Consider the following 17,294-nt stretch of genomic DNA (forward strand, 5'->3'; position numbering starts at 1 on the left):
CATAATGCCCTGTAGATTCATCCATGTTTTTTCAAATGGCAGAATTTCCTTTTGTCTCATGGGAGAAAAATATTTTATGTACTTATATATAATATATATGTGTGTTTGTGTGCTAGGTACACACACACATGGATGGATAATGATGTACTCTATCTATCTATATCTATCTATCTATCTATCTATATATGTATATTTTTATGTCTGTCAACAAACACTTAGGTTGTTTCCATATCTTGGTTATTATAAATAATGCTGTAATGAACATGGATGTTTGCAGATATTTCTTCAAGGTACTGATTCCATCTCCTTCAGTTATATTCCCAGAAGTAGAAATTCTGGGTTTTATGGTAGTTCTTGTTTTCTAGAGTGATTGTACTAATTCCTATACCCACCAACAGTGCTCTCTTTACTTCTGTCCTTGTCAACACTTATCTTATGATTTTTACCTACTTGGATGAATTTATGCCTAAGTATTGTATTGTTTTTGATGTAAATGGGATTATTTTCTCAATTTCTCTTTCTGATAGTTTTATTGGCAAATGTCTACAACTGCAATTGATTTTTGGATGTCGATTTTGAACTTTACTGAATTCATTAATTCTAACTTTTTTTTTTCTTTTGCTGGAGTCTTTAGGAACTTTTATGTATGGTTGTCATCTGTAAACAGAAACGATGTTACCATTTTTTTTATTTTTTGGATACCTCTTATTTCTTTTTCTTGCCTATTTCTTTTCCTTGGTTGGCTAGAACTTCCAGTACTGTGCTAAACAAAAGTGCTGACCTAGAGCATCCCTGTCTTGTCCCAGATTTCATTCACTGTGTTCAGCTCCAGAAGTTCTATTTGACTCTTTTTAAAATTATTTCCACTTTTCTCTTAAACTTCTTGTTTAGTTCAGCTGTTGCTTTCCTGATTTTACTGAATTGTCCCTTGGTGTTGTCTTGTTGCTCTCTGAGCTTCCTTAAAATAACTGTTTTGAATTTGTTACTAGGAAAAGTGGCAGATCTCAAGTTCTTTGCAGCCAGTTACTGGAAAACTACTGTGTTCCTTTGGTGTTATCATATTCCCTTGATTTTTATGTTCTTTGAAGTTTTTCATTACTTTCTTCACATTTGAAGAGGCCATCCATCCCCTTCAGTCTTTATTAAGAAGCTTACAGAGAAAAAAATACCTTCTGTCATCTGTGCTAGGGATCCTGAGACCTTCTCAGATCCTTCCTTTAGATATGCTTGCTCCACACTCGTTCCCTTTGGCGGGGGAGAGCGGTATTCCTTAAGATGACAGGCCTTCCCTCCATTCCACAAAGCCCTGCCAGGTGCTGACAGCTTCCTACTTGCTTCCATATGCCATTGCTTAATGCTCTCGCTTTCTTTGTCCCAAAGAAAGTCTGGCAACTTTTGTTAAGTGCTAATAGCCAAACTGTACTCACCATCTTCAGGGGCAGGCCCAGGAAACCAGTCGCAGGGAAGGGATGTGTGAGAAGATGCAGACGGAACGCTGGCAGCACCATGGGCCAGTAGGGGTCTATATGCAAGTGTCCCCAGGAGCCTGTAGGTGGACCTAGTGTCCTCAGAGTGTGAGGTGTCACTTTGTCACCCAGTATAAACCCTAGCTGCGGTTGCCCCTGCTCCTCCCTGTCCCCTAGTCACACAACACACCTCAGTATCTGGGTAGTGTGGCAAAAAGTGCCTCACTGGCACCATCACCACACACTGGTGACAGCTAAGATCTCACTTATACACTCACTGTTCCCTGTGGGAGAACTCATGGGCTGACAAAGTCTCTCCTGGCATAAGGGGTGACACCTTGGAGAGGGAAACTACCCTTTTCAAAATGTCCAATGTTGGATTTGTTTTTTCATTCCAGCAGCACACAAGAACTTTTTACTGCCTTCCCAGACTTTTCTCCAGGCACTCTTGTCTTTGGTGGATTGTGAAAAATGGTATTCTTTGGGAAGATACCAATAAAACTCCTACTTCACCATTCTGTTGATGTCACTCCCGTTGGCTCATTGATTCACAACTGGTGCTTAGCTAGAAAGGCAGCTGGTCTGGACACAGAAGGGAACCTGTCTTCAGGGCTAATTGCTGAAACTGGAGATGAACGCTGGAGCTCAGGTAGAAAATAAAACCCCCTCCACTAAGTTTTAAATGAAACAATAAACTATAAGTTGAAATGTAATTTAAAAAAAATCAGTATTATTAAATGTTATGAAAGAGAGCCATGTGTACTCAAAGCATGCCCAAACTAACTTCTAATAAGGAATCTAAGTTTGGGTCTCCCTGGTGGAGCAAAGGTTAAAGTCTCAGCACTCTAAAGCTATTGCCAGCCACTGCAGCATGAGTTAGATCCCCAATCACAGAGCTGACCACATGGCACAGCAGACCTCTCCGGATCCACCCACTGCTCCCCTCAGCAGTGTATTTCAGTGAAATCCTTCTGTTCTGCTCCCTACTCTTTCATGAACCTTCTCATCTCCTGACACCTATGGTCTACACCTCAGTTTTTGTATGCATACATAAATACATCTTTTTAAAAAAGAAATTTAAGCTTATGAAAAAATTTGAACAGCAATGATTATGAAATAAATTAATATGAAATATCTTACAGCAAATCTGGCAACATAGCAATAAATAGATAAATACAAATAAGCATTACATTATTCTATTCTTATTTTTGATGTACTGATTTCAGAGTTTAACTCCTAAAGGACAATCTTAGATTCCCCATCTCAAAGTTGTTTGTCGGCTATTCATCCAATATTGATTGAGCAGCAGCTCCCTCTCTGCTGGGTGACCAGCCCTGCATGGGCCCAGCCTCTGCTGTCTGGCATCTCACATCTGGTGAAGAAGAACAAGTGGGCAAGCATACCACAAAGGGCTGCAGGCGGTCTGCGGCAGGGCACCGGCCCAGACCCAGGTCAGGAAAGACCCCTGGAACAATGCCTCACAGCCAGTGTCAAAGTGCTCCTGTGCTCTTGGTGAAGGAAAGTAAGTGCTCTGCTCAAGATTATCTAACAGCAGTAACTACAGGCCTCGAGACAGGTCGGTCCTCTAATTAGTAACAACAGTTCCCATAATCCTTCCTGAGAACCCGGGCTGTTTCATTTCATGGGGGAGAACGCATACTCGGTGCCATGTTCCTCCCTACTTACTTTACAGAAAGTCTTGCAGGCATCGATTATGGGTCTGTATCCAGTGCACCGGCACAAGTTACCTGCAGGAGAACACCCAACTCTGTTACTCACGTAAGCTAGAGAGCTTCAGCCTGCCAATGCAAGGTGGACAGAGGATCCTGCCCCAGAAGTAAGCACTAATTGACATTTTACTCCAACTAAGGTTTAAAGTCAGATTATTTGGTCAGCAACTTGGGATAGTTGACTAAGAGTATTAACAACTCAGCTACTTGTCCTTTCTCTCTGTGGAAGTATTCATATCCCATCCTATGACAGGTGCTCAAAGGACACAACAATTTCAAGCCCAAGTCTCTAGGCCACAGTTACATTCAAGTGCTAATTTTCATTTAATAGAGGTATCAGAGGCATTATAAAGCAAGAGAGGTAATTATTAAGCTTAGGAACACACAATAAAATGCAAGGCTAGTGTTTCTTTCACAGTGGCCCAAATGCTGCATTCTCTGTCCACTTGCAAATGTTTTATTTTATTTACAAGACAAAGTCACTGGAAATAAGCTCTCTGGGCTTGGGGACCAGAAATCTTTAATCTTTACAAGCACTCCATGTAAGACATAAGCAGTCACAAATTTGAGAATCCCTTGATCCTTGTTATATGATACACAGTCATGGAATCAAATGCATAAGACCTAAAGGCTATCAAGTAGAAGGTGGTTTACATTCTGTGTCTCTCTGGTCTTCCCTGGACTATTTTTGAAGAAGACCTGTACACTTGGACTTTAACTCATGTTCTCTAGCAGAGAAATAAGGTCCTCAGGAGGCAGGACACGAAGTCAGAATGATCCATGAAGGGTTTCACCAGAAATAGGACCTGGAAGGTACGCTATTTATTGCTTTTTAAAATTATTTAAAATCTTATTAATGGAGCTTTCTTAAACCCCCACACACCAAGTTTCTGAACTTGATAAAAGCGCTAGGTAAAGACAGTTCTTTGAAATACTATCACCCTATCACCAGAGATATCCATCTGCTTGATTCCTTGTATTCAAGAGCTCTAATAGTTAGTATGGTCCTGAGAGGACCCACCCAACAGAGGAGACTGGAGTGAAAGGGCAGCACATGGAGATAATTGGATTCTTTCCAAGAGTAAATAAACTAGCTTTGTAATGATTACAAAAATAAGCAAACAATAAAAAATGGAGCAGATTCTTAAAGATATAAGAAATACATCAGCCACATGAAATGTGTGGATCTTGCTTGATACCAACTCCTCTACTCACTTTGGACCAACTGCTTTCTTAACTTCAGGTTCCCATCTCTGAAATGGGGACAATGCTTATCTGAATGCATTTATTGTAAAGAGCAAGTGAAGTCATTTTTATAGCATTTAGTAGTTTGTGGAATGTGGTAGGTGTCCAGCATAACCTCTCATCATCATAAGGGGAAGTACACATGTGTGAATGAGCGCGCGCACACAAACACACACACTCACACACACCCTACCATCAAGGGCATCAGTTAGCTGATTCAGCGTGGGTTCTGGATGGTTCCTCAGCAGGGTGTAGATGGACATCACCATCCCTGGGGTGCAGAACCCGCACTGGGTGCCGTGGCATTTGGCTATTCTTTCCTGGAAACACAGAAGTTTAGAACTGCAGATCTTGGGTTTCACCCCAGATCTATGAAATCAGAACCAGCCTTTGGAAAAAATCTGCAACTGTGTAGACACAATAAGGTTAGAGAAATGGCTCCAGAAAGTTCTCAAGCTAGCAGTCTTTCTTTCTTTCGCTGGGGGATGGCAGCTACTGGTTCTCCCCAGCTCTGTACTTCATTAACAGTTCTCAGCCTTCCCAACCACCAGGGGAACTTTAATACTGCCAAAGCCCAAGCAGTGCCCCAGACCTACTAGAATCTCTGGGAGCAGGGCACAGACACAAGTTTTTAAAAAAATTCCCAGGTGGTTTCATCTTATAGTCCAGAATGGGAATCACTGAGACAATGGTTATTCCCTGGAAGTTCTTCAGAGAAATGAACCAAATTAAGGGAGTTCAGAAAGAGAAAAAAACTACTTGAAGCATTTCTCCAGTCTTTCCGACTGCCCGCTACTGCCCTGAGCTTTGGCACATGGGTGCTGGGTTCCAAAGTGTCCTCAGAAAACAGTCTGGGGGCAATACTACTTTTCTTTCTCTTCTAAACTTCCCCACCACCCCAGTCTTGTTCTTTGAAGTCCAGCTTCAAAGGCGCAACCCCATTTTGGAAGCTGTTCTGGCTTCCTTGCAAACACAGGTGTTCAGCAGCTTTTACTTAATGAAAGGTGTTTTCACATCTAGGGACAGCAAAGACTCACAAGATTCACAGGCAGAATTCAGTCCCTGTGAGTAATGAGATATCATAAAAAATAAACATAACCCAAGATTCCTTTAAGTCCAGAGACTCTGAAGTTTGGCTCTTTTCTCTGTTGTTCCTGTTCTTCCTCTCATCCACTCTCCCTGTAAGTGACTCCCATTAACTGACATAAAAACAAGAGTGTCTGAGGTGCCCACTCACTTGAGGCAGAGTTCTAACTAGGTGCTGTCTAGGCCTCAAAATTTATTGACACCTCATATTACTTGTCTTTGAACAAATCCCGAATTTAACAAATATTTTTAGTACTTGAGGTTTCAGTTCAGATTTAAAATCATGTTGTTTTTATATGTGTATGTATACATATTCTACATACACGAAATATTTGTTTGATTCCAGGCTTGTATAGTATAGTATATACAAATATTATACACAGATATATTATACACACATATATGGATCTATGAACAAAATTAGATTCCTCAGTGCCTGTAGTTCTCTTGTGTTTGAGTTTGGAAGAGAGACAAATCCCATCTGATTAGAACATAGAAGACAGGCCAGTGCTGTCAAGTTTTTTTAATAAAGATAAAATCCTCTGATCTCCCAAAGGCATCTTTCCAAGAAGTCAATCACAAATACCCACATGGCCCATTTTCACCCGCAGTGCCCAGAGCAACCTCATCTGTTGACAATAACCAAGTAGCAGGGCCAGACTGCTCCCCTCTGTTAATCGCAGGGACTCGTCACAGTAACGCTGTCTTTTCCTTTAATTCATTTCTTCTGATTTCGTTGTGGTCCCCATAATTCTCCTGCCACCATATCACCCCTGAACCACCACCATAATCCCTTGTGTCCTTCCCGCCCCCTTTTTGACCCCTGCTTCTTCCCTTGCTCGATGCCTCAAGATGTCTGGTCAGCTTCTAGTTTTAACTTTTTCTTGAACTTTTGTTCGGCAAGACTGGCTGATATTTCTTTTTCCATCCAACTTTTTTGAGCTAGCATAACCCCCAGCTCCATCCATGCATTCATGGTTTTTGTATCCCATAACCCATTTCTCCAGAAACCCTGGGAAGAAGAGACACAGCCTCACCTGAACCGGATGAATCCTGGTCTTGGTGCTTCCTATCCCTTCTACGGTGGTGACGGCAGCTCCATACAGAGAGCAGACGGGGGTCAGACAGGCATTGGCTGGATAATGTCTTGAAAAGCCAAAAGCAGCATCAATTACATTGTATCCAGTGGGAGTGGGGAGAACATTCCCTGAGCATCCGCTGGGCTTTGTGTGATGGCCCAGGTCTGGCACAAATGCATTTCCTCCTTCAATGATTCTAGAGAGGTAGGACCTGAAACTCACAGTAATTGGCCTGGGCAGCTAGAGTGTCAGAGACGGGATTTAATTTAAGCCTCTCAATCCTAACTCCAGAAGAGTTTCTCTTATTCTTTGTATTTCCTCTTGAATGAGGGCCTGGCATTTTCCTCTCCAGTCACAAGTGACCAGTTACCTAGAGCACATTCAGGCTAATGCTGAGTCATGGATTGGCTGGGCAGTAAAATGAAGCTGATTTGTGCTTCAGAGAAAGAAATATGGCATGGGAGCACACCTCAAGCGTATGAGTCCACTGCAAGAGTATGTCCATCTTAACAGAAGTCTTAAAATCTCTTCCTTGCCAAACAGAATGATAATCGATAAATAGACGAAACTAATGCTCATCTTTGAAAGTAATCTAAGAAGATTCAAATGAAGCAATAAGGAATACCATTTTTATGAAGAAAATGACAAAGATGTTTTAAAATGATAGTATCCACTTTTAGTAAAGGTTGAGAAAATGGAACATATAATGCTGATAGGATTGTAAATTTATAATACTATTCTGAGACATTTCCCTGGAATGCATAAAAATCTTTAAGATGCATATATTCTTCTATCTTGAAAGATGTGCCATGAATAAATTGTAACAGACATAAATATACTTATGAACATTCACTGCCACATTGATAATAATGAAACATTAAGAATAAGTGACCAAGCCTTCCCTGGTGGCACAGTGGGTTAAAGCACAGCACTAAGAAGCTAAAGCCACTTCAGCAAGAGTTCAATCCCTCCCCTGGAGGTGATCCACATGGCGTGGCAGACCTCTCCTGACCCGCCCACTGCTCCCCTCAGCAGTGTACTTCGTCAGTCTGCCTGTTCTGCTCTCCGCTCTGTCTCTGGTGAATCCTCTCACCACCCCTGCACCTCTGGCCTGTACCACAGCTCTGTAGACATAAATAAATAAATCTTTAAAAAAAAAAAAACAAGTGACCACTATTTGTAGATCAGCTTAACACACCAAACCACAGAATGTACACAATCATAAACTTGTATTTCTTATTTTGAAAAATATTCATGAGAAGTTAAGCAAAATATAAAGGTTTTTAAACAGTATAGGTGGTATGCTTCCATATGAACACACACACAAAATAAAGATTGAAGGATATTACTCATTTATAAATAAATGTAAATGTTATATTTATTGAGTATCTAGTATGTGCCAGATAGAGTTCCAGGTGCCCAGATGCATTGATGAACAAGGTAGACAAAAATCCTTGCCTATGAAGAGGACATATTCTAGCGAAGGGGAGAGAGAAGACACACATGCATAGTCATCACATACATACACACTCACACACACGTACAGTGAGGTGTGAGAAGTTCTATGACTAAATTCATATAGGCCAGGAGAGGTCTGACTCACCATGTGATCACCTCCAGGGCAGGCAGGGATCGAACTCATGTGGAAGTGGCTTTAGCTTCTTAGTGCTGTGCTTTAACCTGCTGCGTCACCAGGGAGGGCCCCCATTCATATCTTTGTCTGTCTCATTTATCATTCAAATGTGCTCAATAGATAGTTACCAAATGATGATGAATAAAACAAAGTTCAACCACATGGATTTTGCTACATTTTGCCACGGCAAACATTCAACCACATGGATTTTGCTACAGGTACCTTATCTTCTTGGTGATGGGGTTATATCGTGATATCATCACTGTGCAGGCACCACAGCCCCCGCCTCCACAGCCATACTTTGTTCCTGTGAATCGGACTGGAAAATGCATAGTTAAAGATAATGTGTTCTTCAAAATTATCTTTCTAGAATAGAACTGACCTCAGGAGACAATACCATCAAAGATTCTTAAACAGGTGGTTAAGTTCAATACATATTTATCAGATGATGTGTATGGATTCACTGCTATTACTTAGAATCACATAAATTCTTGGCTTCTAGTTTTGTGTTATAAGTAATTTCCCTCCCTTTCCAAAAAAAAAAATACAAAAGAAAGGGTTTTAGTATTTGGAAGTGTGAGTGCATTGTATTCTTGTTCTCACCATTATCTGCGCCTCTGATAATATACGAGGAAAGATGTTGTCACATTGCAAATAATTCTTGGAATATTTGTGCCATATTATCTATATCTGCCATATTTCTCAGCTTCCCAGTGACAGAACCTGGTAATTGTTTCCCAATATCTGTTCTTTCATTCTTCCTTTGTATAGAAAGCTCCATTTTTAGCTACATACATACTTGTCCAGAATTTAAGACAAAAACAAAAACATTTTCCCAGTCTCTTCTGCAGCTGGTTGCAGTCATTAACAATTCTGATCAATGCAGGCATAACCATTGTCATGACCTTCAGAAGGAAAATGTACTCAAAAGGAGGGGCCTGTTCCCTTCATCACTTACTTCTTCCTAGTTTTTAGAATTCAGATGTGATGTCTGAACTTCAATCAGTCATCTCTAATCAGGAGAAGACATTTACATGCTGAGGAGGATGGAGCAGCAAGATGAAATGGGCTTCCATCCCTGATAATGTTGTGATAGTGGTTTACTAGCTCTTTACCACCTCCCTACCAATGAGTATGTGGCCATGAAAATGTGCCTCACTGATCTCCTTCAAGAGGGAGGGAGTGGTTTACTAGCTCTTTACCACCTCCCTACCAATGAGTATGTGGCCATGAAAATGTGCCTCACTGATCTCCTTCAAGAGGGAGGGTAACAGACTAAGACCCACAGTGGCTGCACTTTGATATCTATCACTCCATTTGTCATTAAGTCCATGTCTTGTGGGTGGGCTGCTACTCGATGGCTCTATGCCATGGGGAAACATGGTCATCCTTGTCAACCATGCCCAGCGAATGTGATGGACATCTAAGATACCTCCACTCAACCTTCTCCCCTTTTCTAAATTCTAGATTAAACTTGTATTGTGATCCATAGGCTTGCTCCTTCTCTGGCTCTCTTCTTATTTTCTTTCACTCAGGTGTTTTTCCTAATAAAACACTGCACATTTAATCCCATCTTTTGGTGTCTGCTTCCCGAGAGCCTGAACTAACAAAGTTAGAAAGAAATAAACTTCTGTCTTATTTACTGCTCTTTGGTATTTTCTGTCACCTACGAGTGAACATAACATAATCTTAAATATTACATTGGTACCAAGAATAACCAGGAAATTGGATTCCATTGTTATGTCCAAAGACCATGACCTTCCGAAGATAGCACTAATGCTTCTTAAGTTGCATACTCTTAAAAGGAATTTCACTCCAAGAAGAAAAAAAATGTCTACACTCAGATAATCTTGTAATTTTGCACATAATTTAGGAGGGTTGATAGAGCTCAGGAAGTGCATGGGAGTTAGTGCACAGGAAACTAGGAAGGAATCCAGTCCATCAATGACATTTTTAGAAAGTTTTCCTAAGGTAACATTTAATTTCTCCAATGTTCTTTATTTTATTTCAGGTTAATTTTGTGTCCTCTTCTTTTCTAATAGCCATGATGGTTACTTCTTTAAGATAGAATGTCAATATTGTGGCTCTTAATTCTGAAGGATGCTTAATTAAGCTCCATTTGACATCTGGTGCTTAATTCCCATTGCTTATTTCTTCATTTTGTATATTATATTTAGTGTCAAAACATAGATTACAAAACACGTGGTTCTTCTGATAAGTCATTGTTATCACTCCCCACAAAACTAAGATGTAGGACTTTGTCAAAGATGAGCATAAAACCCCAATCATAGGGAAGATGATTCAGTATGATTTTAAGAGGTATTGGAAACATCACTTGATGACAACATAGGAGTTATACACACGTATGTACAAACTCAAAGCAAAGAAAAGGATACGCTTCTTCCTCAGATATGGTAAGAGCATTGTCTCAGGATCAACATTTTTTTCTGTCACCTGTGGTAAAAGGAAAATAAGAGCTAATGAATGCATGTAAAGTTGAGGAAGCTAGTGTGATATTTACATATAAAAGCTTATGCTAATGATAGAAAATGCATGTTAACTTCTATTCATATTTTCAACTTGATTTAATGTTTATGAAGCACCTGTGATATACAAATCATAATGTCAAGTCTAAACCTTGAGTCCCACCACCATTCCATCACTGTCCTTGGTCCAGAATCATCATTTCTCTCAGGGAGTGATTGTTTCTAATATGACCCTTGTGGACCTGCTTAGTTTTTTCCTAGAAAGTCGGAAACAGGTGAGGAAAAAATATATAGAACAGGACAGATAGACAGATGGGTAGAATGAATAGGCATTAAGAAATTGATAGGTTTTAAGATTTGTTTATCATGTTCAAAGAAATAAACTTTCATAACCAACCATAGCTCCAAAGCCAAAGAAACAAAAGAGTATAGGCCAAGTGCTACAAAGTTTACAATCAAGATTGGTTAAGAAACAAGTTTACATGGGAAACCGAGCAGTGTAGCAGTAGAACAGCACATCTGCCGCTGGTTTGACTGAAAAGTCAAGATTGGTTATGTTTTATAAAGGGATAATATCTTTTTTTAAAAAAAAAACATTTATTTATTTATGCTTACAAGAGCTCAGGTACAGGCCAGAGGTGCAGGGGTGTTGTGTGTGTGAGAGAGAGGATTCCATCAGAGACCGAATGGGGAGCAGATAAGAAGATTGACTGAAATGCACTGCTGAGGGAAGCAGCAGGTAGATCAGGAGAGGTCTGCTGCGCCATGTGGGTCGGCTCCCTGGCCAGGGATTGAACTCGTGTTGCAGTGGCTGCAGAAAGCCACTGAGCCACCAGGGAGGGCCCAATAATATCTTTTTTAAAAATATATTTATTTATTTATGCATAGAAGAGCTGGGGTACAGGCAAGAGGTGGGGGAGGGTGAGAGGATTTATCAGAGACAGAGTGGGATGCAAAACAGGCGGATGGACTGAAATACACTTCTGAGGAGAGCAGCGGGTGGGCCAAGAGAGGTCTGCTGTGCCATGTGCATCACCTCTGGGGTGGGGATCGAACTTGCACTGAAGTAGCTGCAGCTAGCTTGCAGTGCTGCGTCCTTACCCATTGTGCCACCAGGGAGGGTCCTCACCCTATATTTTAGGGTATTCAAATACCGATTATGAGTCTCAGATCTGTGCCCTAAAGGAGTCTGCAATATAGCAAGGGAGAATTGTTTGTGTGTGTAGTGTGTGTGCATACATCTTGTAATACAAGGGAAAATGTGGAGGGCCCCAGACACCCCAATTTTTGCCCCTCAAATGGAGCTCTTCATTTCCCCAGTCTACTTCTTCCCTTCATTTCCCTAGCTTGCTTAAAAGCCTCATCATCTGTCAGATCTTCTAAAATCAAATAAACCTCAGTTACCGATATTTTCAATACAATCCACCAAAACCGGTGCCACCAAATTCTGCACTTACACTTCCAAAATAATCCTCTGAATACCTTTCTCATCCACTTTCACTGCCCAGAGTCAATCCTTAGAGCCTCTTGTCTGAGTCACATCCATTGTTCCTGTCAGGTCTTCCAACTCCATTCCTGGCCCCACAACCACACCTCTATACACCACAGCAGAGGGACAGCTCTAAAACAAGACGGACCATTTCCTACCTCTGTTGACATGGGTACCTGGCTGCTATGCTGGACATTTCTGCATCACTCAGGAAGCTTATTAAAATTAAACTTCTGGGCCCTCCCTGGTGGCACAGCAGGTTAAAGCACTGCACTGAGAAGCTAATGCCACTTCAGCATGAGTTCAATCCCCGCCTGCCCCCGAGGTGACCACATGGAGTGGCAGACCTCTCCTGACCCACCCGCTGCTCCCCTCAGCAGTGTACTTCATCGATCTGCCTGTTCTGCTCCCCACTCTGTCTCTGGTGAAGCCACTCACCCCTCCTGAGCCTCTGGCCTGTACCTCAGTTCTGTATGTACAAATAAATAATAAAATCTTAAAAAAAAATTAAACTTCTATGGAATTAGGACTTATGGGAAAGGAAATCAGAAAATGTGCAACTCAGAGCTTACTGAGTGGGTCTTTGGTGATTTTATATTAAAAAGTTCCTGGCAGAATGCACAGCTTCTTCTTGATAAACTAGCCAATAATTTCTCTCATTCAACCAAAGGATCTTGAATCCTAGTCAAGGGAGAACCAGCCAGGCCCAGCAGTACATGAATTTATACCCTCTTCAGCATTTGTATGTAGGATTACTTATGTCCTGAAGGTCCTCTTCTCTACTGGGGAGAATTCTGTATGTGATCCAGAGCCCTGCTCAAATATTCTCCGCTGGCAGGGGGTGGGGGAGGGTGAAGGTGGGGTAAGATGCTGGACTCCGTAGTCCAAGTCCACATATCTTTCACATCATAAGTATGTGTGTTTCTTGATCCTGATAAAAATAACCTTCCTTTATTCTTTGTATCAAAGGCTAAGCTAGGCGCTGGGCTATGTCATAGGAATGTAATAAATGTGAATTAATTTAAAGGAGTTATCTGAGCATGATCTGTACAATTTGCTATGAGAATACTGAGCCTGTCTCACAGGCCGGGGTATATGACCAGAAGGAAAGAAAGAAAAATAGAGAAGTGTCAATAAAGGTTGCAGACGTGGTTGATTGTCCATGCCAGCATGTATTTTCCCTTTCTTCTTTCCTGCTGCCTGGAATAGAGGTAAAATGGCCAGAACTCCAACAGCCACTTTAGACCATAAGGCAACAGAGGAAAAGGGAAGAAACTGAGTCCCTGGGGAGACCACAAAGCTTCTGATTCAGTCTCTCGTTATCTTTCCCCAAACTCCTTTATAAAAAAGAAAAAAATGACTTGTAACTTGTTTGAACCACTACTGGTTTGAGTTTATGCCATTTGCAGCCGAAACTAAATGAATACATGTGATAGAGAATCCACCTAGCTTTAGTGGAGAGAGAGATCTGGGAAACCTAGAGTATAAAGAATAGCACTTTAGGTGTGAGGTATATTTGCATGATTTGGAGTGAAATTAATGGAAGAAGCAGGCTTTGCTTAGTTGGGTATTTGTTCTAGGAGATGTCTCAAGAGATTGGGGCTTGTTCAAAGGGCCACTCACTTGAAATACATTTATTTTGTTGACTGGGAGGGGGGAATTGGGTGGAGGAATCTTGCAGGCAAACTGTCCTAACTGGCCTTGGAGTGAAACAGGGAGATCAGGACTAAGAAGCTGACCAGAGTGTGTGTGTGTGTGTGTGTGTGTGTGTGTGTGTGTGTGTGTGTGTAATGGAGGAGAGTTATTCTCACTGACTCTGGAATATGATGTCAGTTCTCAGGTTAGGGTCTTCGCAGGATCCACCTCAGGACAGACCAGGCTATTGCCAGGATGGGACCGGTCTCTCTGTATCTCCACCAGTCCCTTGTGAGGTTCCAAGTTCACATTGCACAAGATTGAGAAATCACTTTCTTCTGGGCAAGGGTGGTGTTTAGTGGCCAAAGGGACCTTGCCAAAGCCAAAACAGAGGCAGAAAGAAGGAAGAAGAAAGGCGATCAAAAGGAGAGAGAATGGGAACTAAGGCAGGGCAGAGAGAGAGGTAAGTGCACCAGGATAAGGCTGAGAGGTGGACAAGGGCAGGGAGAGGCACTCACTGAGAGACACAGCAACAGCAACCCAAGCAGGCCCAGTGCACAGAAGGAAGCTCAAGGACACAACCAGTAAGGACACTTCAGCCTGAGGTCTGGGTTGTTTAAAATTAGTTTTATCACTAGTTATTCCTACCGAGCACTTCCACCCTTTTCTCTAAACCATAATAGCTGTCCCAGCAGCCCAGACCTGTTCTCTCCTAGCCCCATAAAGCAACCCCAGGGAACTCTAGCCAATGGGCAGCTCATTCCTGATTGCAATAACACTAAAACCAAAATCTGATGTGTTGTTGAGCAAATATTCCATGATGACTACTTTTTATCCCCCTTGACTCTTGGGCAGGTTCTGTGTCTACCCATGAAGGAGTCCTATCTTTCAGTTCAGAAATTAACAATCATTTCCACACATCCAGGGTTCACTGTGTGCAAGCACTGTGAGCTCACTGTACTAACTACTCTTCATGGCATTTAATCCTCTCCCTATTCTATGGAGAAGGAGTGGTTACTAGCCTTAGTTTGCAGGGGGGAAATTGAGACTCAGATATATTAAGTACCTTTGTTGAGGCCCCAGAGTGGCTGAGTGGCGGAGCAAGATTCAGGATTCAAGTCTGAGCCTAATTAGTCCAGACTCCAGGCCTCACTGCCTCACAGATGACATGCTTCTGCTCTGACTTGAGATCAGTGAGCAGTATCTAGGGTACTTTATTTGTGGGTTCTTCCTCGCTCAAGCTCCTTGTTAACTGGATCATCTATTGTTCTGAGGCAAGTAAATTATCAGAAATCTCTCTACCAGTAGATCTCTGACCAACGCGCCTTTCCTCTGCATGGCTTTAGTCCCGCCTAAAGACATCTTTGGGTGACCAGGGAGATTTCACAAAAAGCACAGACCAGAGACTAGCCCCATCACCTAGCATCTCCTAGTTGGATTTTAAGCTTCCTTTTCAAATCCTAGGGCTCATGTTTGAGTTAAAGATCTCCTTCCCTTCTTTCTTATTTACCTCTCCCAATAGCCCTTCACCCTCTGAACCAGAAACTATTCTAATTCTGTGTGTGTAGCAATCAGGCATGATTGCCAGGACTGGGACACACACTTAACAGAATTTGGAAGGGGGAAGGGTAGGTGTGTGCAGAGGAAAGGAAAGGCTGACATGATTTCTTTTTACAGGGTAATTGCAAAAACTGACTCAACATCTCTGGAGTGTACTTTTTAAATGATCACAAGGCATTTGGAACATAGATAAAACAAGCCCGCAGATAAGAACCAGTTGATCTATTTTTTAAAATCAATAGGGCACTAACTGTTGCTGGCCATGATGCTAAAAAGTCCACTAGTTTGTTTGGAGCAAGGGAAGAGAGGGCAGGGAGAAGCTAGACGCAAACACCTGTTTCCTCATTTAAACAGAACACCCACCTTGGCCCATGAGCCCTGGTAATTTGGCCACAGGCACATCTCGACTCCATCAACCTCCTTGCTATCTCCTGAGCACACAGAAATCCTTGTGCCTGAGGGCCTTTGCTCCTGCCATTCCCCTGTCTAGAATATTCCTCCTCCATGTGCACGATCGCTCCTTGCTTTATACCAGTCACTGCTCCAATGCCACCCTTTGAAAGAGGACTCAATATCCGTCCCAACTGAAGTGTCAGCTCCTGCCACTCTCTGTCCCACCCTTGCCTGGACTTCTTTGGCCTAGCATTTATCACTGCCTGACACTAATGTATGTGTCAGGTTTTCGGGCACAAGTCAACTCTACCCAAGGAGCGGCTGGGGCATTGTTGTACCCTCTGAGATGGGCATACAGCAGGCCCATAACAAATACTCAGATGGCATACTCATCACCACTCTTTGGGAAGTAAACAGCATTGTCCTCTCAAAGCAGGGGAACGGAGCTGAGTAGTCAGAGCTAGAACTGAATCCTTGTTTGTCTAAATAAAAATATCCAAGTGGTACGTGCTATGAAGTTATGCAAGAGAAGAAAAGTGACATAGTATGAACACCACCGTGTTCATAGCCCCACTTTGCAGAGGAGGAAACTGAGGCTAGCAATGTTACGTTCCTCACCTGAGGTTCCAGAGTGGTCTAACAGAGGGGAGACCCGACTGTCCCCAGTACAGATCAGGGAAAACAGGGGCAGCTGAATGTTTCAAAGGCTCAGAACTTGTGTGGTAGCTGTGGGGAGAGGTCTCTGCTTGGAAAGTGGGTGGCTATCCCAGACCCAGAAGCAGGCACAGGTGGGGTACACCCGGGGACTGAGGTTTGGCACCACTCAAAGGTGGGTAGCCTGGCCCTTGCTTGTTTTCCCCTCCCAAAGAAGTGCCAAAATTCTGGAGTAATGTGGGGAGAGCAGAGTCTAGGACCACCTCCAGGGGGCTTTACAGGGTGCCCCCAAACATGGGACACAGTGTGGAACTCTCCCAAAGGTCTGCAGGCCAAACCCAGTTTCTGAGAAGTCAGATGGTTGGCCAGCAGGGAACCTAACCAGACCCTAAGTCCCAGAGCTCAGTTTGCCTTCAGTTGGCCAGAAACAAGCCATGACTCCGTAAAGCCACACATGTCGCCTGAGAAATGAGAGGGGTGATCTGAAGTGATTCATATCCATAGTCCAGTGCAGTCCATTCCTCTGAAGGCTGAGGGTCAGCCACCGAAAGCTTGCTTGCCATCTACTGAAGGACGTTCCCTTTAGCAAAGAGGCTGGAGGGAGGCAAGATTTTAGGGTGCTGACCAAGACTGCCCATTTCTCCTCTTACTGAAGGGGTAGGGTGAGTTTGGTAACCAGCTTGTGCGTTTTGGAAGGAAGGGGGTGAAGGAACATCAGGAAGGTGGGGGGGCCCAAGGACCAGAACAGCCCCCCCGCAAACTCATCCTTCCCTGCCCCGGGGGTGGCAGATCCTCTTCCAAACCAGAAGCCGGTGGTGGTGGTGGTGGTGGTGGTGGC

General features: G+C 42.7%; 1 protein-coding gene across 1 annotated transcript in view; it reads right to left on the reverse strand.

The window, feature by feature from the left end:
- LOC101628204 (aldehyde oxidase-like) overlaps positions 1-17,294 on the reverse strand; it is a 113,378-nt gene that overhangs the window by 95,841 nt on the left and 243 nt on the right. Inside the window, exons 2-6 of the mRNA XM_012725344.1 lie at positions 10,636-10,693; positions 8,462-8,558; positions 6,565-6,673; positions 4,635-4,761; positions 3,153-3,214 (exon numbers count right to left, since the gene is read on the reverse strand). Of these exons, the coding sequence (XP_012580798.1) occupies positions 3,153-3,214; positions 4,635-4,761; positions 6,565-6,673; positions 8,462-8,558; positions 10,636-10,693 (453 nt within the window). The remainder of the gene's footprint in view (positions 1-3,152; positions 3,215-4,634; positions 4,762-6,564; positions 6,674-8,461; positions 8,559-10,635; positions 10,694-17,294) is intronic.

The sequence above is a fragment of the Condylura cristata genome, unplaced genomic scaffold (genome assembly GCF_000260355.1).
Source record: "Condylura cristata isolate star-nosed mole 26May11 unplaced genomic scaffold, ConCri1.0 scaffold00002, whole genome shotgun sequence".
In the NCBI taxonomy this organism is placed as follows: Eukaryota; Metazoa; Chordata; class Mammalia; order Eulipotyphla; family Talpidae; genus Condylura; species Condylura cristata.